The following is a 23729-nucleotide window of genomic DNA, read 5'->3' as shown; positions in this document are numbered from 1 at the left end:
TGATCGTTCGTCCTCAGTGAGTGGGAGGTCTGGAGGGATGGTGAAAACCCGGCAGGGCTGGGAGCTGGGATCTGGTGTGGGTGTGGAGCTGGGAGTGGGGTCGGAGCCAGTACCTGGAGTGGGTGTGATGGTGGGGGGAATGGGGGTGGAGGCATGAGCAGGGGTAGTGTTCCCCTCGAGGTTCTGGGGGGTGGGGATAGTGACAGTGGGGTCTGTGGGGGGGTAGTGTCCTGTGCCCGAACATCTTCAGCTGCAACAGCAGTGACCCTCCCTCAACCCTAAAGTCAGAATTGGGGAAGTTCACCAATTATTGCACAATGCTCAGACTCATTCCTGACTCCCCTGATACCCAAGCAGTCTGTGTGCATATGAAGCAAGGTCTGGATAACATTCCATTTTGGGCTGGTGAAATGGTAAGTGTGTTTGTGCACACAAGTTCCAGGCATTGACCACCTCCAACAGAAGATAATTCAACCATTTCACTCTTACTTTAAATAGCTGTATTTCCCAATATCAATATCCTGAGGGCTACCACTGATCAGAAGCTAAGCACGTCAGCCATATAAAACTGTGGTTACAATAGCAACTCAGAGGTGCGGAAGTCTGCAGTGAATAACTCAGCTCCTGACTCCCCATAGCTTGTCCACCATCTATAAGGTAAAGTCAAGAGTGTGATGGAATTCTCTCCATTTTGCCTGGATGAATGAGGCTCCAACAATATTCAAGAAGCTTGACACTGTCAGGAGAAAGCAGGTGCTTCATTGACACTGCATCTATTAACCTAAACATTCAATCATTTCACAGCCAATGAACAGTGTGTTAGACATTCAGGAAAAACAACAGCATATTGCAAACCTCCTGTGACAAGAACCTACTAAATCTATGGCCTCTATCACTTCAAAGGACAAAGGCAGCAGAAGCATGAGAACACCACCAATGGCAAGTTCCCTTCCAAACCACACATCATTCTGATTTGGAGCGATATGATTGTTTCTTCAATTTTCCTGGAACTTGCTAGTTAACGGTACTGAGAGTGTTTGTACACGACAAAAACAGCAGCAGTTTAAGAAAGTAGCTCACGACTACCTTTTCAAGGACCATCAGGGTTGGATAATAAATGGTTGTGCAGCCAGTGACATTCATATCCCATGAAAGAGTCAATAAAAGGGACAGGAACATCAAACTATAATACACAATCGATTACACTATTGTTAAAATGTAGCATGGCATTTCATTAATGTTATAATTGCTGTGTTCATAAATTAAGGCATGAGATAACTACAGACATGATTAAGAGTTATCACCACTGGTCAGATCTATTTCTGGGATTTTTAACACATTACAAGCTACAAAGAACCACTCCACACCTACATTCTGCCACTAGGTAATTTCCTAGTTACACTGTTTATACACGCACATTGGAATGGGAACAAATTGTAATTATCACTGTCCTACGAATGTCATTTGCATTATCAATCCAAGTTCAAATTTTGCACAGGTCTTGCTGCGTATATAAATGGACAGTTCAATGAACCCTTTTCATTCCAGCATTTTTTAAGACCAATAAATTAAGATATTCAAAGATTCAAATATATAATATTGCTCATATCCTGTGACATATTTTGCTGGGTTGTTTGCGGCAGTGTCCTGGAAATTAACCTTCAATTCTGTGACCTGCTACAACTGTTTCAGGAAAAAGTTTGCACATTATCTTTCCAACTGCACAGGTCCAAAATACTAAGCTACTTAGCTTCACTTTCTTTTTAATACATTCATAGATTTGGGCATCACTGGCTTGGCCAACATCCCTAATTGGCCTGGAGAAGGTAGTGAGATATTGTCTTGAACTGCTCCAGCCCTTGAGGTGTGGATGCCCACAGCACTGTTACAAAGGGAGTTCCAGGAGTTCGACCCAGTGACAATGGTGGAATGATGATATAGTTTTAAGACAGGAAGGTGACTTGGAAGAACACTTGCAGCTTTTGGCTTCCCATGTATTTGCTGCCCTTGTAGCTCTAGGTAGTAGTTTTTCTTTGTTTAGAAGATCCTTTCAGAGAAGCCTCTGTGAGTTACTGCTGTGCATCTTGCAGATGATGCACATTGCTGCCACTGTGCATTCATGGTAAAAGGAGTTGGGTTGAAGGTAGAAAGGGTGCAAGTCAAGTGAGCTGCTTCGTCCTAAATGGTAACAAATAAAAGCAAAATACTGTGGATGCTGCAAGTTTAAAACAAACAGAGAGAATGCTGGAGAAACTTAGCAAGTCTGGCAGCATTTGTGCAAAGTCTGACTGTATCTGTGGAGAGTCGAAATGTTTTGAGTACAATATGACTCTACTTCAGAATTGAAGAATGTTGGAAAACGTTTCTTTAAATTTCTGACAGTGGTAGAAATGGGGTGAAGGACACACGGTGTAGAGGCACAGTGCAAAAGACAAAGGACTGATAATGGTGGCGAAAGGGAAAAAGAAATGTAAAATGGGTGTAATTTGAGCTGTGAAATGGAGAAAATGAATCCTCTCTACTGAGAGCAAAGTTATCAAGCAAACAAGATAAGACTGTGGGGGGAGAGAAAGAATTTTAAAAAATGGAGAACTGATGCCATATGGTCAGTTTGCAACCTTTTGGAATTCAATATTAAAACCTCAAGACTGAAATGGAATATTTAATATTAAAACCTCGAGACTGTAATTGTGAGGGGAGATACAGATGAGTTAGAAAATTGGGCAGAGAATGGCAGTTACAGTTTAATCTGACTAAGTGTGAGGTATCAGGACACAGCATAAAGTGCATAAGTGGACAATGAGATGTTCTTTCTTGAGCATGTGTTGTGCTTCATTGGAACACTGCAGAAGGCCCAGGACAGAAATGTTAGCCTATGAGAAAGGTGGTTTATTGAAATAGAAAGCAACTGCAAGGTCAGGATAATTCCTACCGACAGAAGAGAGGCGTTCTACAAGGTAGTACCTCAGTCTGTGTTTGGTCTCACCAATGTAAGATACCACATTGTGAAGAGTACCCTGACAGAAGGGAAGCACGCTGCATGCCTTCTTTACCATCTTATCAACTGTCTTGCCATTTTCAGGCAGCTATGCACTTGTGTAGTGATTGTAACGAGGTCAGCAGCTGGACCTCATAGAATATGAGGTCCCTAATTGTGGCTGCTAATTTGGAACAATCAGGGAGCCCAGGCTGACAAGCAAAAAGGGTGTGGCAGTGAAAAAGGGTTATATCCAAAATACTGACTTCTTCACCTCTTGATGCTGCCTGGCTTGCTGTGTTCTTCCAGTCTCCTGCTTGTCTACTAAATATAAAAAAGGTGAGTGTCAGAGATACTGACACTCTGGTACCTGACTCTGAATGAGACAGTTCTAAAGTCAAGAACACTTCATGTGTAATTAAAACGTGACTTGACGGAAGGACACCAGTCTCGATGTCAATGCCCAGCAAAGTCCTCCTTTGCCTCCTCAGTATCCTGGGAATAGATCCAATCAGGCCTTGGGGACCTAACTACGTTAATATTTTTCAAGACATTCCACATCACCTCCCTCTTAAAACTGACATGCCCTAAAATATCAACATTCCCTTCCCTAATCTTACCATCATCAATGACTTTGTCCTTGGTGAGTAGCAATGTGAAGTTGTCATCCATTTCCTCTGCTTCTATGGATTAATTCCCTTGAGTGGACTAAGCCTTTCCCTCATTACCCTGTTGTTTTGAATACATGTATAAAATGCCTTGGGATTCTCCTTAATCCAGTTTGGCAAGGACATTTAATGGCTGCTTTTAGCCTTCCTAATTCTTGATTTAAGTTTTTTCTGCTTCCTTTATATTGCTCAGGGCCTTTTCTCATTTCAGCTTTGTAAACTTTACAAATGTGTCCTTTTTCTCTTTGACTAAACATTCAATATCTCTTGTCATCCAGAGTTCCTGAATCTTGTTATTCTTCATTTTCATCCTCACAGGAACATGCTGGTCCAGAAATCTGAACAAATCTTTAAAAGACACCCACAAGTCAAGTCTAGATTTACCTTCAACAGACGTCCCCAATCCAATTTAGAGTCACAGAGATGTACAGCATGGAAACAGATCCTTCAGTCCAACATGTCTATGGCAAACAGATATCCCAACCTAATCTAGTCCCATTTGCCAGCACCCAACCCATATTCCCCCAAACCCTTCCTAGACATATACCCATCCAAATGCCTTTTAAATGTTGCAATGGTACCAGTCTTCACCACTTCCTCTGGCAGCTCATACCATACACACAACACGCTCTGCAGGAAAAAAATTGCCCCTTAGGTTTCTTTTATATCTTTGCCCTCTCACCCTAAACTTATGCCCTCTAGTTCTGGACTCCCTCACCCCAGGGAAAAGACTTTGCTATTTATCCTATCCATGCCCTTCATGATTTTGTAAACCTCTATAAGATCACCCCTCAGCCTCCAACGCTCCAAGGAAAACAGCCCCAGCCTATTCAACCTCGCCCTATAGCTCAAATCCTCCAACTCTGGTAATATCCTTGTAAATCTTTTCTGAACCCTTTCAAGTTTCACAACATTCTTCCAATAGGAAGGAGACCAGAATTGCATGCAATATTCCAGAAGTGGCCTAATCAATGTCCTGTATAGCCGCAACATGACCTCCCAACTCCTATACTCAATTCGCTGACCAATAAAGGAAAACATACCAAACGCCTTCTTCACTATCCTATCTACCTGTGACTCCACTTTCAAGGAGTTATGAACCTGCACTCCAAGTTCTCTTTGTTCAGCAACAATCCCTTGGACCTTACCATTAAGTGTATGTCCTGCTAATATTTGCTTTCCCAAAATGCAGCACCTCACATTTAGCTAAATTAAACTCCATCTGCACTCCTCAGCCCATTGGCTCATCTGATCAAGATTGTGTTGTAATCTCAGGTAACCTTTTTCGCTGTCCACTACACCTCCAATTTTGGTGTCATCTGCAAACTTACTAACTATACCTCCCATGTTCACATCCAAATCATTTATATAAATGTCGAAAAGTAGTGGACCCAGCACCGATCCTTGTGGCACTCCACCGGTCACAGGCATCCAGTCTGAAAAACAACGCTCCACTACCACTCTCTGTCTTCTACCTTTGATCCAGTTCTGTATTCAAATGGCTAGTTCTCCTTGTATTCCATGAGATCTAACCTTGCCAACCAGTCTTTCATGGGGAACCTTACTGAACGCCTTACTGAAGTCCATATAGACCACGTCCACTGCTCTGCCCTCATCAGTCGTCTTTGTTATATCTTCAAAACACTCAATCAAGTTTGTGAGACATGATTTCCCATGCACAAAGCCATGTTGACTATCCGTAATCAGCAGTTCAGGCAGCATCTGAGGAGCTGCTGTGCTCTTCCAGCACCATTGATCCAGAATCTGGTTTCCAGCATCTGCAGTCATTGTTTTTACCTATCCGTAATCAGTCCCTGCCTTTCCAAATACATGTATTTCCTGTCCCGCAGGGTTCCCTCTAACAACTTGCCCACCACCGATGTCAGGCTCATTGGTCTGTAATTCCCTGGCTTGTCCTTATCGCCTTTCTTAAACAGTGGTGCCAAGTTAGCCAACATCCAGTCTTCTGGCACCTCACTCCATGATACAAATATCTCAGCAAGGGGTCTAGCATTCATTTCCCTAGCTTCTGACAGAGTTCTAGGGTATACTTGATCAGGTCCTGGGGATTTATCCACCTCTATGCATTTCAAGACATCCAGCACTTGCTCCTCTGTAATATGGACATTTTTCAAGATGTCACCATCTATTTCTCTACATCCTATATCTTCCATGTCCTCTTCCACAGTAAACACTGATGCAAAATACTCATTTAGTATCTCCCCTGTCTCCTGCAGCTCCACACAAAGGCCGCGTTGAGAGACCCCAATTCTCTCCCTAGTTACTCTTTTATCCTTAATATATTTGTAAAAATCCTTTGGATTCTCCTTAACCTTACTTGCCAAAGCTATCTCATGTCCCCTTTTTTCAGTTTTCTTCAGTTTCTGCCTCATACTGTTGTAATTATCCTTCCACTAATTTAGCACTTTTATCCGAGGACTAATTTTATCCTTTTCTATAAACATCTTAAAACATAATTCCATATGTTTCATTGTTCTAAAAATGCTTCCCCAGTGAATCTTTGATGACTTGGACAGACTCATTTCCCAATACAAGTTATAGTATCGCCCCTTCCCTCATTGGACTGCGAGTTTCAAGAAGCCCTCCTAACAAATTCTGTCCCACATAAGTTCCTGGTACTAAGGAAGTCCCAGTCAATATTAGGGAAGGTAAAATCATCCATGACAACATCCTTAGTGTTTTGACCTCTTTCCATGATCTTCCAAGATCTACCTACATATGTGTTCCTTTAGCTCCCTCTGGCTATTGAGATGCCAATAGTATTACCCCATCATAGTGACTGCACCTTTCTTCTTCCTAAATGATCTTCCCTCCATCATAAGTTCATAAGTATTGATGTTCGCTGATGATTGTATACAATGTTCACCATTTTTAGAGGCTCCTCAGATAATGAAGAAGTCATGTTCAAATGCAGCAAAATTTGGACAAAACCTAGGCTTGGGACAACAAGTGACAAGAAATATTCATGCCGCTCAAGTTAGAGGCAATGGACATGCCCGATGAGAGAGCATCTAACTATCATCCTTTAACATTCAATGGCATTACTATCACTAAATCCCCATATCAACACCTTGGGGTTACCACTGACCAAAAACGGAACTGGACTACCTATATAAATATTGTGTGTACTCTCGCAGATCAGGAGTTCGGAATCCAGCAACTTAACTCTGGACTCCCGGAAGCCTGTCAACTATCTACAAGGCACAAATTAGGAGTGTAATGGAATCCTTCCCACTTTTCTGGATGAGTGTACCTCCAACAACACTCATGAAGCTTTATACCATCCACCACAAAGCAGCCTGCTAGATTGTGATCACAATCACAAACATTCACTCCCTCCAGCATTGATGCACAGTGGCAGGTATGTCCTATCTACAAAATACATTGCATAAATTCACCAAGGCTCCTTTGAAAGAGCTTTCTAAATCCACAACTATTTAGGAAATCTATATTGCACACCCTTCAAGGCAACATGTCCAACTGTGACATTGTGTCCATAACACCAAATATGGTTTAATCATAGTTTTTATACAGATGAAGCATTCTTTTTGCATTCTTATATTCTAGCCTTTTAGATATAATGGTCAGCATTCCACCAGCCCTTCTATGAATTTCTGTTTCTGCTTATGACATTTTACTGTTCTATATACCTGGACATCAAGCAATTCTAGTGTCTACAGAATCAATTTCAGCCTCATAATTTATTCAAATACTTTATAGCAATCAATTTTAAATTAGATATCGTCATAATAAGTCAGAGATTTGCAGCTATACTTGCCATCGACAGAGGTGAGGATAACCCTTGAATGGTCATATGCAATAACATTGGCATAGCGGTTTTTCGGTTTGTTCACTTCCATGTTGGAATTCTCCCATGTGAACTGTTGACCAGGATCAATTGACTAAATGTGAATAAAAGAAAGAAGAAAATTAAATAAAAGGTGACACAGAGGATAACAGGAAAAAAGCTAGAATTCAAAAGGATTCAGGTGCAAGCAACTGCCAACAAGAATTGCAATAGAGTTTTATGCTGAGATCCACCATCTATTCCTTCAATGAAGGCACAGTCAAAGTAAAAATGGACTCTTCACAGTTTATAAAATCCAAAAATGTTGAAAATACTACACTCACTATGCAGTATCCGTGGAGAAAATAAAACAGTTTTAATATTTTCAGTCAATCTGAACATCTCTGATTACAGACTGTTAACCTGAAATGTAAACAGCTCTCCGGCTGGCAGCATTTTCAGTTTTCATTTCAGATTTTCAGCAGCTACGTCATTTTGTTGCTGTCTTTTCTGATTTTATTTCCAACAATAATTTGTATAGTTCCCTTTTTATTTGATTAATATTGCATGAATGTCATGGGCTCTTTCCTTTGTTATTTCACTGTCACAAATGGAACTCAACCCCATCTTACCAAAATGAATAAAATTAAATTACAGTCCCTCACTAGCCATAACAGCTTTCGTACAAACAAGCCAATAGCATCTATCATAACGATGATAAAGTTCAAATCACATCAACTGTGTAATATACTTAATTAACTTAAACATGAATTAAAATATTGACTGGCACATTTAAAATTGAGCGATGGCCTTGATGAATGGAGCATTTTCACTTTTTGATCAGGTAAATGGTCAAGTCAAACACAGCTTTATATAGATAAAACATCTTTCTTTCATCCAACCACAACCAAAAATTGAAAAAGCATGTCATATTGTACAAATGCAACAAAGCAAATTGTTTATTCCTTCAAGAGCCAAATCTCACACAGCACCACCTTGATTAGCCACTCATTAATCTTCCAGGATAATTCTTCACATTTTGACAAAACGAGTCTCAGCCTATAATTCTTTAGAGATTTTTGACTAGATAATGTCCTGTAAATAGACCATTACTCACTACAAACTATAATCTAACATACTCACCCCACTATTAATTTTATTGATATTTTCCAAACAATGTGTTCAGGTATTATGTATTTATTGTATCCAGATGGAGATTATAAACCAGGGACTAGCTTCTGGTCAGATATTCAGCAGCAGGCTTAAAGAAGGTTTGTTGCTTGGACATACATGATATGCAATCAATATCTTTGTTGGAAAAAGTTGTCCAGTGCATAAAGTGTGGATGCCAGTTTTCTACACTTTACTGCCTAGCTATCCAAATTCGAACAATATCCCTGTAATAAGGAGCATGCTTGAGGGTGAATAGAAAACTCTCAATGTTGTATTCCAGCTTATTTTATACATCATACGTCTTTATGTTTGTCAATTTGAAGGGAGTAAAACAGCTACTTGATTAAACTATGTCAAAAACCATGAAATACCCATCAGATACATTAATATGTAAATTCATAAGCAAATGTTAGTAATGACAATCCATACGTTTGTAACAGCTACTTAACATTCTGTAAAAGATACAAACCAAGTCGTGCCACTGCTGAATTTCAATGTGAATTGCACCTGGCATAAGCAGCAATATGGATATTTTTTAAAATACATTCATGTGATCGGCATTATTGGATAGGCCAACATTTATTGCCCTCATCACTAAATTCCTCAGATGGGGTAGCTGAGAACTGTTTTCGTGAAGTACTGCATTCCATGGTGTCACAACTCAGAATACACAAACATGCTTTTTATCATTAATGACAAATTTGTTGAATTCAAACAGTTTTTAATCAATGGCAAGAAGGAATTATGAATTGCTAACGTACACCTCTACAACTTAAACTCCACCCATTTTAAAATTATGACACAAACAGACAGGTGAAGAGACAAGATGAAAATATTAGAGATGAGGAAGGAACAAGAAATTATGTGAAATACAGTTCTGGCACCAGTTCCAGATTATAGGTGATGAGTTGTTTTCTTTTGGATCTTTTTGATTCTGTTTGACCTTTTGTGATGAGGATATAAGATTTTGGATACCTCAGTTCTCAATCTTACACTTACTGATTGAAGAGTTGCCCTTTCAGCGTCTCTGATGGTGGTTTTCCGCCTTTTATTTCCAGCAAAGGTGGTTGCTGAGAGAGCCATTTATAGTAAGGTGGTGCACGGGAATGACCATCAGAAGATTCTCTGTTACTTCGCCACACAGGATGGAAAGAGAGATTTAGGTGCTTTCTCCTTCACAGGCTGGGTGTTTCTGCTGTAATGTCCAAACACAAACCCAGAGCCACTTGCCCAAGAGCCATTCAATAAATTGTTACTATGCTGTCTACTCCTGAACACACAGATACTCCTGATTGAAAAACCACACAAACGTCGGTCTCTGGGCAAAACTGCCCTGAGCATATACTCTTGGAAGAGACATGTTTGCACTCTCTCCCACTGCTTGAATAAGGCAACTTACAATGACATCCAGTAAAATGTTTATTTTGAAACAATAACGTATTCTTCCACAGTTTGTTAAGTTTAAAACAGTAGTTTGACCCAATTTTTAGTCACAATCCAAAAAAATTAAGTTACAATAGGGGTGAGGAGTAGGTACACCAACAGTACTGTTTAGGAAGGCATTTCCAGGATTAATCTCAAGTCAAGGTGATATTTGGCTTGCGGAGGAACCAATAGATGGTGGTGATCCCATACATCTGTCCTTCACTGTGGGAGAGGTTGCAGGTTTGGAAGGTGCTATTGAAGGAGCCCTGTGTTGCGATCTTAAAGATGAATCACATTGTTCTCACTTTATATTGTTGGTGAAGAGAATGAATGTTTAAGTTTATGGTTAGGATATCAATGAAAGGGTTGTTTTGTCCTGGATGGTGTTGCTGGAGCTATATTTATCCAAGAGTAGTGAAGATATATTCCATAGTATTCTATCATATTCCTGACTTGCATCTTACACATGGTGGACAGGCTTTACAAAGGCTGGAAATGAGGCATTTGTCTCTAACCTGATTTTACAGCCACAGCATGTGTATGGCTGGTTCAGTTCAACTTTTCATCAATGGTAACCTCGAGGATGTGATAGTTGGTATTCAGCAATGGTAATGACATTGAATATCAAGGGGTAATTGTTAGATTCTGTCTTACTGGAGATGGACATTGCCTGGCATTATGTGGCACTAATGTTGCTTGCCCCTTTTCTTGTCAAGCCTGGAATGCTGTCTAGGTCTTGTTGCAAACAGGCACAAACTGCTTCAGTATCTGAGTAATCATGATTTGTGCAGAGATTTATACAAATTCCACTTCTGTCCTGATGATGGAAGGAAGGCCATTGATGAAAAAGCTGAAGGTGGTTGGGTTCAGGAAACTACGCTGTGGAACTCCTGCAGTGATGTCTTGGGTTTAAGGTGATTGACCTGCAACAACTGCAATCCCACTGACTCAGTTTTTCTAGGGTTCTCTGAAGTCAGACTCAGTTAATTGCTGCTTTCATGTCTAGTGCAGTCATTTTCACTTCTGGAGTCCAGCTTTCTTCTCCAAATTTGCAGGGTTTGATGAGCAATGCTTCTTCATTACAATGATGATGATCCATCACATTGCTGATGTTCAAAGATGTAATTATGGTGTAGTGATTGGCCAGGTTTGATTTATCCTTCATTTTGTTTGCAGAAAAAGCTGGGCAATTGTCCACATTGTTGGATAGAAGCTAGCAATGTAACTGCATTAGAACAGATTAGGTACGGGTACAGTTAAGTCTAGAACATAAGTCTTCAGTCCTACTGCCACATTATAGCAGGGGCCCATAGCCTTTTGCAGTATCGTGTCTTCAGCTGTTTTTTTGACATCATATGAAGTGATAGCCCAGACTATGAGTATCTCTCAGTTGGCTTTTAATAGTTAAATTTAAAACTAAATTTAGAATGATAATTTGAAAATCTGACAGCGAGGAAAGAAAATTCAATGAATGTCAAATAAAGTCACCTATCAAACATATATCAATACAACATCCGTAATTCTCTTATAATCGAAGTGACAGGTACACAATTATTCTCAGGTGATCAATGTCACAATAAACTACACTCTAACTTCAAATCAACCTGGTTTGTTACTTATGCTAAAAGAGATACAGAGAATCCACTCATAGGAAGCAATAGAAAAACTTAAATGCATTGCTATGGGAAGTTCCTGAGTGAAGTGATTAACCTAAGGAATTGAAAACTAATAATTAATTTAGTCAATGAAGATAGAATACAGAAGGTGGTGATGGAGGATTGCTTTTCTGACTGGAGGCCTGTGACTAGCAGTGTGCCACAAGGATCGGTGCTGGGTCAACTGCTTTCATCATTGACATAGGAGGTAGAGTTAGTAAGTTTGCAATTGACACCAAGCTTGGAGGTGTAGTGGACAGCGAAGAAGGTTACCTCAGAGTACAACTGAACTTTGATCAGATGGGTCAATGGGATGAGGAGTGGCAGATGGAGTCTAATTTAGATATATGTAACTGGTGCAGTTTGGAAAGGCAAATTGGGGCAGGACTTATACCTAATGGTAAGGTCCTGGGGAGTGTTGCTGAACAAAGAGACCTTGGAATGCTGGTTCACAGTTCCTTGAAAATGGAGTCTTAGGTAGACAGGATAGTGAAGGAGGTGTTTGGTATGCTTGCCTTTTTTAGGTCAGTGCATTGAGTTGGGAGGTCATGTTGCAGCTGTACAGGACATTGGTCGGGCCACTTTTGAAATACAGTAATTCTGGTTTCCCTGCTGTGGGAAACTTGAAAGGGTCAGAAAAGCTTTACAAGGTTGTTGCCAGGATTGGAAGCTTTAAGCTATAACAAGAGGCTGAATAGGCTGGAGTAATTTTTCCAGGAGTGTCGGAGGCTGAAGGATGACCTTATAGATGTTTATAAAATCATAAGAGGCAGAGTGCGGGAGTCCAAAACTAGAGGGCATACGTTTGAAGTGAGAGGGGAAAGATTTAAAAGGGAGCTAAAGGACAACTTTTTCACGCAGAGGGTGGTACGTGTATGGAATGAGTTGCCAGTGGAAGTGGTGGCGGCTGGTACAATTACAAGATTTAAAAGGCATCTGGATGGGTATATGAATAGGAAGGAGTTGGAGCAATATAGGCTAATGGGACTAGATTAATTTAGGATATCTGGTTGGATGGACTGGTTGGATGGACGAGTTGGACCGGCAGATCTGTTTCCATGCTGTACAGCTCTATGACTCTATATGCCTTGGTTCAATGAAGAGTGAGGACATCATGCAAGGAGCAGCATCAGGCAGAACTGACAGAAGAGATGCCAAATGATTAAGCCCAGCACATTACTGCAAAAGACTAGATTGAAGCTTGTGTAACCATCTTAAGCCAGAAATGCAGAGAATGGTGTAATTCTGTCTCGTCTTGAGATCCCCAGCATCACAGATGGAAGCTTTCAGCAAATTTAAATCACTTCACTTCACAGAAGTGAACAGGTGAAAACACTGGATACAGCAAAGACTGACCACATCCAAGCAGCTGTACTTAAGAATTGTGTTCTAGTATTAGCTGCACCTCTGGAGCCTTTTCTGCCTTTTAAATATATCATGGCTGATCTATTTCATCACCATTTTCCCACAATATCCTTAATTGCTTTGATATATTTAATATCTAGAAATGCATTGATCTTTATCTTCAATATACTCTATGTCTGAACATCCACAACCCTCTGTAGTAGAGATTTCCAAACATTCACCCCACTAAGTGAAAACAATTCCTATTCTCAATCTTCAATTATTCAAAAAACTATGTCTTCTGGTTCTGGACTCTCCACGAGGAGTGGAACATCATTTCTACATCTAACCAGTAATAATTTTGCATGTTTCAATCAGATCACTTACTCTTCTAAACTCAAGACAATATGCTCCTCAATATTTCCTCACAGGAAAACCCCAGTATCCCAGGGACCAGGAAGATGAACCTCCATTGCATTCCTTTTCTGGCAAGTACATTTTTCCTTCAGATAAGGAAACGAGATGTCGCCTCATCCAGGCTCGATACAATTTCAACAAGAGTTTTTTTACGCTTGTAATCAAACTCTTTTGCAATAAAGGCCAAATACCACTTCTTTTCCTAACTGCTTGAACTGGATTCCAAACATTTATCAATGTCTCATCATTTAAGAAATATACTTGATTTATTTTTCTTACAAAATATGATAACTTCACACTTCCAAATTATTTCAGCCACATTGAACTTTCATTATTTCTATTTATTCTTTTATCAGTTTTGGTTTGGTGCTATGAACTGGGAACTGTGACCGAAAGATGACTTTTGAACAGTAGGTAACAACTTGCATTGAAAGAAAAACAGCTCAAACAAGCTTTTGTTTAGTTGTGAGACTAAGCCTGGAAGTTAGTTGCATGCTAGTTGTGATCAAAAGATCCTGCAGATGTTTTGTTACCAGGGAAAAGCATGATGTTTAACAGACAACAGAATAAGCCATTAACAAGGTCACTACCTGTTCCAGCAAGTCGAGATAAGCCCTTATGCTCAAATAGATGGCAAATGTTGAATTGCAGCTGGGACCATGTGGAGGAGACAATCAATCTGTCAGGGAGTGCTCAGCATTTCAAATGGTTTTTGGACTGTGTTTCTGTAGAGAAGGAATCTGGCTGTCGATAATACAGCATGACAATTTGAAAGCTCCTTGCCTAACCTGCTTTACTTGCTCGTGGACGTTCAGAGAATAGAAAATTAAATTATAAGTATTACTGCCTTTATCTGAGTATATTGAATTGACACCCTCAGAAAATCGACAAAGAAACTTTCATCTATGCCTGTTGAACAAATCATCATGAAAACAACTTAAATAATCTGGCAAGTTCTGTTATTTTCATTATCCTTTAACTGTGTTTGTTTGTTGTTGGTCTTTTGTGTAAATGGAGCTCAAAACAAATGTTTTAGGGTTTATAGCATAGACCAATTAGATTGCTTTGTAATTTAGATTTGCTCTAATAAAGTTATTGAATTTTCAATAAGTTGCTAAGCCTTTTTTTAAGATACAAACCGGTTTTTGGAATTGATAAATCGCAGTCTGGGATTGATTATTCAACAGTCTGGTTATGAACCATTGATTCATTTTATTTCTACTCTGTCTGTTAACTGGTTCTCAATCTGTGTGTTTTAATTTTTCTCACCCACCGCCTCTGTGGATATTATTGTCAGCCTTTTAGAAATTGAAATGTAACACCACCTGTGCCCACCTACCCCCCCGCCATTCCCCTTATCAATCCTAGCTGAAAATGTGTTGCTGGAAAAGCGCAGCAGGTCAGGCAGCATCCAAGGAGCAGGATAATCGATGTTTCGGGCACGAGCCCTTCTTCAGCCTGACCTGCTGCGCTTTTCCAGCAACACATTTTCAGCTCTGATCTCCAGCATCTGCAGTCCTCACTTTTTTCCTTATCAATCCTACTCCTGATAACTCCAAAAAAGCTTTTAACAGGTTTGTTAAAACATGATTTCCTTTTTAAAAATCCATGTTGATTTGCCAGATCCTAGCATTATATTCTAAGCATCTAGTTTGGATTCTAGCTGTTTTCCTACTGTTGAAGTCAAGCTAACACATATACATTTCCCAACTTTCTTTCTTCTACCTTTCTTGAATGGTGGGGTTACTTTTGCTAATTTCCAATCTGCAGGAATTATGCCAGAATTTACAGAATTTTGGAAAAGGATCACCAAGTATCCACTATTTCTACAGCCACTTCTTTCACCTCTGGGATGTGGATCTCACTGTACTGCAGGATTCTGCAGTCTCTCTTAACTTATTATAATCAAATAATATGCTGCTTTTCTTTTTACCAAAATGAACAAATTCACACCTTCTCATGTTCTGCCAATTTTGGCCCACATATTTAACCTACTTATATTCTTTTACAGACATTTTGTACCCTCCTCACAGTCTGCTTTCCTACCTATTATTTTTATCAACATCAAACATGGCTACAATTCATTCTGTCGCTTCATCCAGTCCAATCCGTAGATCGTAAATAGTTGAGGCCCCACAATGTTCAAGGCATCACGGTTAGTTTCAATTTGCCAACCTCAAAATAACTCGATTATCCTGATTCCAAGTGTTCTGTTTATTAGTCAATCTTCTCTTCTATATCACTCTCAACTGCATGGCTTCTTTGTTCATTACAAGTCTCTGTGCTGTTGTCATTCCATTCTCCAAAATTCCACATTCCAAACTTATTGACACCCTGATCGTGAGTAAGTCAGCTTAGTATACTTTTCTGACTAAGGGCTCTGGCCCGAACCGTCAATTTTCCTGCTCCCTGGATGCTGCCTGACCTGCTGTGCTTTTCCAGCAGCACACTCTGAACTCTGATCTCCAGCATCTGCAAACCTCACTGTCCCTTAGTATACTCATTGCTCCTGTCACATAGGTTGTGCACACTTAACTGCTAAGGACTCTAGTATCCCGAGACCAAAACAAAAGCTTTGTTATCATTTGTAAAGCAGTTCTGAGAAGTTTTTCAAGCAAAGTGAGGTGAGAGTGACAGCCGTTAACAACAAGGCTGTATTCAACTGAGTGTTGCATCAAGGTGCTCTCATAAATCAATGGGTATCATGGGACAAACTCTCTAATGGTTCGAGTCATATCTGGCACATGGGAAGATGGTTGTGGTTGTTGGAGATCAGTCATTTCACCTACAAGTTATCACTGCAGGATTTCCTCACGATAGTATCCCAGGCCCAATTATCTTCAGCTTCTTCATCTATGACCTGCCCTCCATTATAAGGTCAAAAGTGGAGATGTTTGCTGATGATTGTACCATGTTCAGCACTATTCGTGATTCTTCACTTACTGAAGCAGTCCATATTCAAATACAAAAAGATCTAGACAATATCCACGCTTGGTCTGACAAATGACAAGTAACGTTTGTGCCACACAAATGCCAAGCAATGACCATCTCCAGTTAGAGACAATCTTATCACCACTCCTTGATATTTAATGGTGTTATCATCACTGAATTCCCCACTACCAATATTTTTGGGATTACCACTGACCAGAAACTCAACTGGATTTCCACATAAACACAGTGAGTACAAAAGCAGGTCAGAGGCTAGGAATACTTCAGCCAGTATTTCACATCCTGACTCCCCAAAGCCAGTCCACCATCGACAAGGCACAAACAAGCAGTGACAATAATAGTTTTGCTTCCGAGAGGGCTACAATACAACAGCAGCGATGTACTGGTGAAGCTATATAAGATTCTGGCCAGACTGCACTTGGAATATTGTGAGCAGTTTTTGGAATCTCTATCCAAGAAACAATGTGCTGGCCTTGGAGGGGATCCAGAGTAGAATTATAAATTCATAGAATCCCTACAGTGTGGAAGCAGATCATTCAGCCCATCAAGTCCACACCAACCCTCTGAAGAGATGCTCACCCAGACCCAACTCCTACCTTATCCTCGTAACCCTGCATTTCCCATGGCTAATCCCCCTAGCCTGCACATCCCTGGACACTATTGGAAATTTAGCATGGTCAATCCACCTAACCTGTACATCTTTGGATTTTAGGAGGAAGATGGAGCACCCAGAGGAAACCCAAGAAGATACAGTTCATGTGGTTCACTCTGGGTCTTCACAAGGATGAGGAAGATCGCTTTGAAACTTACAGAGTAATGAGAGGCATAGATAGGATGTGGAGAACATGTTTCTACATGGTTCTAGGACCCTAGGCCACCACATTCCTGATGAAGGGCTTATGCCTGAAACGTCGATTCTCCTGTTCCCTGACCGGCCATGCTTTTCCAGCACCACACTCTTAGACTGTGATCTCCAGCATCTGCAGTCCTCACTTTCTCCTTGATCACATTACTGAGCAGACCTGATGGGTCGAATGGCCTAATTTTGCTCCCAAATCTTAGTTGCAAGATAAGAAAGATAGAGTTGCGAATTGAGCTTGTGTTGAACAATGGGAGGTGGCCAAAGTCAGAGACTTCACAGTGGGGTGGAGAATCGAAGTGCTAATCTGTTAATATGCTTTTCTTTCTGCCTGGCTTCTGGGCCATTGGAGTCTGGTGTTCTTCACCAGTTTTTTCATCTGTCATCCTCTTTCCTTTTAACTATTCACATACATTCTATGTATTTTACTTCTTTGTTTTTTCTAATCGCAACTTCTATTGTTTCATGCTTATAATACTCTTGCTATTTAATCATTTCTTATTTTTATTCAAGAACTGTGCGCCAATCCATTTTTTTTCCTCAGCATGGTTCTTTTTCACCTGTACTTGTCTTTCCATTTTCCTTTTCAAGTGCTGTTTATGACATATTTCTGTTCTAATCAAATTTGCAATCAAAATCTGACTTGCTTGCTACCTCACAGATGCCGCTAGAGCACTTTGTTTTTTTTCCCTTTCTAAACAGGGATAAACGTATGAACATATGAGATGGCTTTGAAGTGTTTAGGCTTACTCTTCTGTGCAAAAGACGAAGAAATGATGTACTGCTGCATCCCAGAGGGATAAAGCATTCAGGTGTCAGCCTTGGCTCTGTCATAACACCTTTACCTCAGAGTCAGAAGATTTCTGGCTCAAACCCTATGTCAAAAGTATAAGCATATAATCCAGGTTGACATTTGAATGTTGTGAAGCTTGAATTGCTGTAGATGTTTTCATTGAATGAGGCATTAAACTAGATGTTTTTTTACCTGCTGATATATACATAAAAGATTTCATTCAACAAGCAGTGCCTTCCACAGCACAGAAACAATCTTAATAAAGGTCACAAATGATATATATTATGCAACGGTGACTATGGCGCACTTTTAAGCCTTTACTTTGGAGCTGGCCTGTCATGGTCAACATAACATGCTTCTGTTACAATTCTCCTCTATTGTCAGCTTAATTAAATTGACCACAAGCTTCTATTCTTAACCAGAATCTCTGCAGCAATGTCTTCTGTTCACATTCTGATGCCCAGGATTCTATCCTTGGATCTACGTCACCTTCATTTAATTGCTGAGCAAAACTATCACTATAGTTGTTCACCTCTACCTATTCATCAACTCTCTCTACCCTTCCACAATCTCTTGTACTGTGAAGTTGATTATCCAATTCAGATCTTCGATAAGACATGATTTCTGCCAAGCTCTTCAATCTACTGCCTCTTTAGATTGCTGTTATTTCAATTTGTCTCTCTGTCAATGATTTTGTTTGAGACAGGTTATTTGAAGACAGACTATTTGGTCCTGAACTGAACTTCTAACCACATCTTCAAGCACCAAAACATTCTATTTCCACCTTTGTTACAAGGCTTCTCAGCTCATTTGTTCTTGAAACTCATCCTTTCTCATCTTCAGGCCTGAAAACTACTGCTAAATACTGGCAATCTTAAATTAAAATAAAACAAAATGTTGGAAATACTCAACAGATTTGCCTGCATCTGTGCAGAGAGAAAGAGAGTTAACTTCATCTATATAATCTAATACTGCCCTCGTGGTTTCACACTTTGTAAACATCAGCTCATTCAAAATGTTGCCATGACCTATTCTGTGCCAGGTTCTGTGCATCATCCATGCCCTTACTGATCTAAACTGGCTGTTAGTCCCCAGAAGCATCTGATTAAAAATTCTCAAGCTTGTGCTGAAAGCTTGACATGGTCTCACTTCTTTTTTTCTGTGAGCTCTACAAATGTACTGCTTTCAATTCCTCTAAATATAGCCTCTTGTGCACCCCATTTATAACTTCACAACTAGCAGCCTTCAGCTGTCTAAGACAAAAACAGAAGTTGATGGAAAAGCTTAGCAGGTCTGGCAGCACCTGTGGAGAGAAATCAGTTAACATTTTGGGTCAAGCAACCTTCAAGGGTGACTTGATCTGAAACATTAACTCTGATTTCTCTCCATAGATGCCGCCAGACCTGCTGAGCTTTTTCAGCAATTTCTATTTTTTGTCTCTGATTCACAGCATCCACAGTTCTTTCGGTTTTTATTCAGCTGTCTAGTTCTAATTAGGAACTCTCTCTTCAACCTCTCCATCTTCCTTCAAAACACACAACTTTCACCCAAAACATGTTTTCCTTCTTTGATTTAGCACCAACTTTGGATTAGAGTTTGAATTTTGCACATATGGTTTGGCATATAATTCTATAAACCGAGATATTAAAAAAAAAGCATTTTTGTTGGATGCTTCTTCTGTCACACTGTGTCAATTCTTCATTAAATGCTCAATGGTATTTTGTCATGACTCAAGTCATAACTGGGGAAGAAATCTTTTATTTCATCACATTTTGAGGTTGTACCAAAGTGAATAATTGAAATTTATTCCATCAGTCTACTAGCCAAGTGAGTTTTTATTTGTGTTTCTCACGTAATATTCCATAATTTAAGTAGTGTCGGAAAAAAGTTGCAGTAGATTTTGTGCATATGTCGATGCGAGATTTGAATTACTTCTTTCATTAATTCACCAATGTTCCAGTTTAAAATACACATCCTTATATTCTAAACCCTCCATAATCTTGCTCATTCCTGTGTCTACAATCTTTTCCAGGACTACGGCACTTGTAGAACTTGGTCATCTACCAACCAATACCTCTAACAAACCACCAGTTTATTTTACCTCACTTTTCATGGGATATAGGTCCAAACCAGAATTGCTTTTCTAAGGCTCTCCACTTCGCATTCCTGAAAATAAATTTCTTTGGTCAAGCTTTTAGCCATACTTTGAATCAGTATGAGGTCTGTGAAATTAAAACTAAGTACCTATTCTGTCAATAGAATTCAATCATTTACCTCGTGTAGCATGGTGTACAGTTTAGAGAATTGATTATAATAAACTCAACAACTAATCTGTAATTGATATTAAATAATTCTACATTTAATTATGCCCTCCTTCAGTCTTCTAACAGACAGTAAATCAATTATTAAATCCTATTGGTTGAAAAAATATTAATGTTCATATTTTAAAATTGTTACACATTGCACTACAAATGCACAAACAGAAAGGTATTAAAGTTGTAAATACAACATACAATGTCTAAAATTCTACAAATTGTAATAGATCCCAAACAGTTCTATTCTTTTTTTCTGGTTTTCAATGTATTGGGAACTTCAGACAATTTTAATTAATTTATAGAATAAAAGCAAAAACACTGGAAATGTCCAGTAGGTCAGGCAGCATCTATGGAGAGCAACAGACTTAATGATTCACATAAATGACTTTTCATTAATATCGTCTGAAACATTAACTTTTTCTCGCCACAGATCGTACCTGACCTGCTGAGTATTTCCAGCATGTTTTGTTTTCAATTGAGATTTTTCAGTTTCCACAATATTTTGGTTTTGTTTAATTAATCACCATTCAGTTCTAGACAGATTGCTCCATTTCAAATCAGTAGCAAGTTCTAACATGAATCAATGCAAACTGTATTGCCATTGAGTTATATTTTATGAGAATGGTACAAAGAAGTCAGGTACCCTCTGCTTATGTTAATAGAACTACTGCATTAAAATGACTCAAACAAAACTATTGAAATGAAAACTTGTCAATGGAAAAAATAAGGAGCACATTCACAGGATTTTTATGTTGAGTTGCACATATATACTATTTTAGATTTCTAGCAGTTGCTGAGATTTATTTTCTTGCAATTGGAGTTGTGAGGCATTCCGTCAAAATAATTAGAGGAAATTCTGCAGTGCATCTGACTTGGGAACTCTTGATATAGACAACAGATGCAAAGAAATAAACTTTTCATTTCTTATTACATGATAATTTCTAGCACTTTAAAGGACACAAATATGCTCAATGCAAAAAGAAAGTTAGCATGATGTTCAGAATACACTTATTATTTTGATTCTCAACCTACCTCATATTCCTGTGAGAACTTCAAATTATCATTGGCCTTCAATCTTTCAATGTTGTCAGCAAGATCAGTGATGGGGATTGGTGGATGGTCCCTCATGCCTAACCAAATAAGAGCCATAAAGTCAGTGAGATATTTAAATACAGAACATGACAACGTTTTTGTGAACATAAATAAAATGAAATAAGTGTTAAAAGCACATATGCATTATGCATGTAAAAAGGTTATGTGTGATATTACCAAAAAACGCTGGAATTACAATATAACATGCGCCAATATTTGTGGATTTTTAAAAATATAACTGTATGGTTGAAATTGTTCTCTACTGAACATGCTCAGATGCAACAGTCACTGATCACATAGCACACAGTTTCTAAGCGGCCCATATGCGGTTACACACAGAAAAGTGATGACAAAGGCAGATTTGAATGAAAAACATAGTAAAGGTTGTTAAAATTGCAGCAGTCCCTTTTTCTCATCTACACAGACTGAGTTGATAATCAATCCATAGTCATGTTTCGGTTTTAAAATGTAAACAGAATAATCCATCTTGCAAGAATACCCCAAAGGTTTCTTACTCTTTCTCTTTTTCCAAAAATATTAATCACTCAAGTCATCGAGGGAGTGAGGGAGAACAAGTATATATTTTTTCTGCTTCATGCATTCACATTTTTGCATCATTATTGTAATTAATAGGCACACTAGAATTATTACTACCTCTAAAAAGCTCACATTCTGTTTATACTTTTACATAGCATTTGGTAAAGCGAAACTTATAATTTACTTAAAATGGAAAACAATAATTTCAATACAATCTTGTTGTTTTTGCTGGTGCTTGGGAAGAAAATAAAAATACGCAGCAGTTCAGAATAATTCTTCACTTTGACAGTCTTCCCAGCATAACATCACTGTACAACAGATCTGGCCTTGAAAATAAAACTTTATATTTGCAGAGGGTTGTTGAATATTGCCATCATGGTTAATGACTTGAATTTTAGAACTTTTTTGTTCAAAAAGATTTCTTTCAATGGTTTTTCAGCTTCTATCTTCTTCACAATGCTTGTGTCAATTTCCATTTTGTTCTAAGTAATAAAGTTTAAAATTGATTTCATTTTAATATTTTTAATTGTCCACTTGGGAATTATTTAATTGAACTGGCTCTTGGACCAGCTTTACGCTATCACTGCAAATGGAGATTTAGAATTCGTATTAAGGGGTGCTTGGTGACAGAGTTACACCATTGGTCATAGAGATCAAAAATCTACGTGAGTTTGAAGTCAGCTGTGGGCATTCATGCTTTATTACCTGCTGATAATTTTAGATGTGTAAGTTTTTTAAGTATCAAGTATGGCAGCAATTTCATCCTTTTGTTTTAAACATCCTCAGGTTCCTTCCAATTCTCACAAACAGACCAAGTCAATAATTCTATCTGCACATAGGAGTCAAAGAAAATTGTGAAACTACAGTAACGAAGACTCACCAGTCATCAAACATTAATCTTTGAATAAAAATAATGTGAATACGTATGGGAAAAAGAAGGAGATTGGTACTGGGTAGGGATGCTCGTTTGAAGAGCTGTTGCAGGTATGACGGGCCAAATGACCTTCTTCTATGCCATAAGACTTCTATAATTTAACTGTAAAGTCAGATTTAAACTACACTGCATTTCTTTGAATTGTTTCATTAATTCATCATTCAATGAAAGGGTGGCGCCTGCCATTCTAAAAGTTGCATCCACATACAATTTTAACATTCAAAATGACTTGGTAATCCTGGACTCAGAATTCTGATATCAGCACAAATCCATGCACTAATATTAACATACGTAGGCTCTATTCCCAGAACAGGCATGACATTTCCACTTTGCATGAGGGGATTTCACTTAGTGCTGCACCAAAGTCTGGATCCAGCACTTCTACAATATTGCATAATATTTTACAGTGCTGAGCCAAGCTCATGGTTATAGCCTGACTGATGCCAATATGCAAAATCAGACACTAAATTATCACAGAGATATGTACAGGTTACCAAATACTTCAAAGGTAATTCTTCATTTTTAAATAGCTGGCAATTCATTAGAACAGGGTTACAAACAAACATCTAATGAAATCTCCACCAAAATGAAATAAATAAATCCGTACTGGAATTCAGATCAGTTACCCTTAGGAACAGAGCACTTTTATTACTGTTAAGATCAACGGTTGGGAAGCTTGGTTCCTATTCAGATATCCAGATTGAATTTTTCTATACTTGATTAACATGATCTTCAAAAATAATTGGCACAATAATGTTGTTCTACATCTTGATGTCTATCCTG

The 23729-nt window shown here is 38.9% G+C and overlaps 1 protein-coding gene across 25 annotated transcripts in view; it reads right to left on the bottom strand.

The window, feature by feature from the left end:
• LOC122554240 (receptor-type tyrosine-protein phosphatase F-like) overlaps positions 1-23729 on the bottom strand; it is a 465745-nt gene that overhangs the window by 68554 nt on the left and 373462 nt on the right. For all 25 annotated transcript variants that reach the window (XM_043698932.1, XM_043698931.1, XM_043698941.1 and 22 more), the window contains 2 exons: positions 21416-21513; positions 7445-7568 (listed from right to left, as the gene is read on the bottom strand). In XM_043698932.1, coding sequence (XP_043554867.1) covers positions 7445-7568; positions 21416-21513 — 222 coding nt within the window. The remainder of the gene's footprint in view (positions 1-7444; positions 7569-21415; positions 21514-23729) is intronic.

Source organism: Chiloscyllium plagiosum, chromosome 11, assembly GCF_004010195.1.
Source record: "Chiloscyllium plagiosum isolate BGI_BamShark_2017 chromosome 11, ASM401019v2, whole genome shotgun sequence".
Lineage (NCBI taxonomy): Eukaryota > Metazoa > Chordata > Chondrichthyes > Orectolobiformes > Hemiscylliidae > Chiloscyllium > Chiloscyllium plagiosum.
This window is presented reverse-complemented; position numbering and strand designations above follow the sequence as displayed.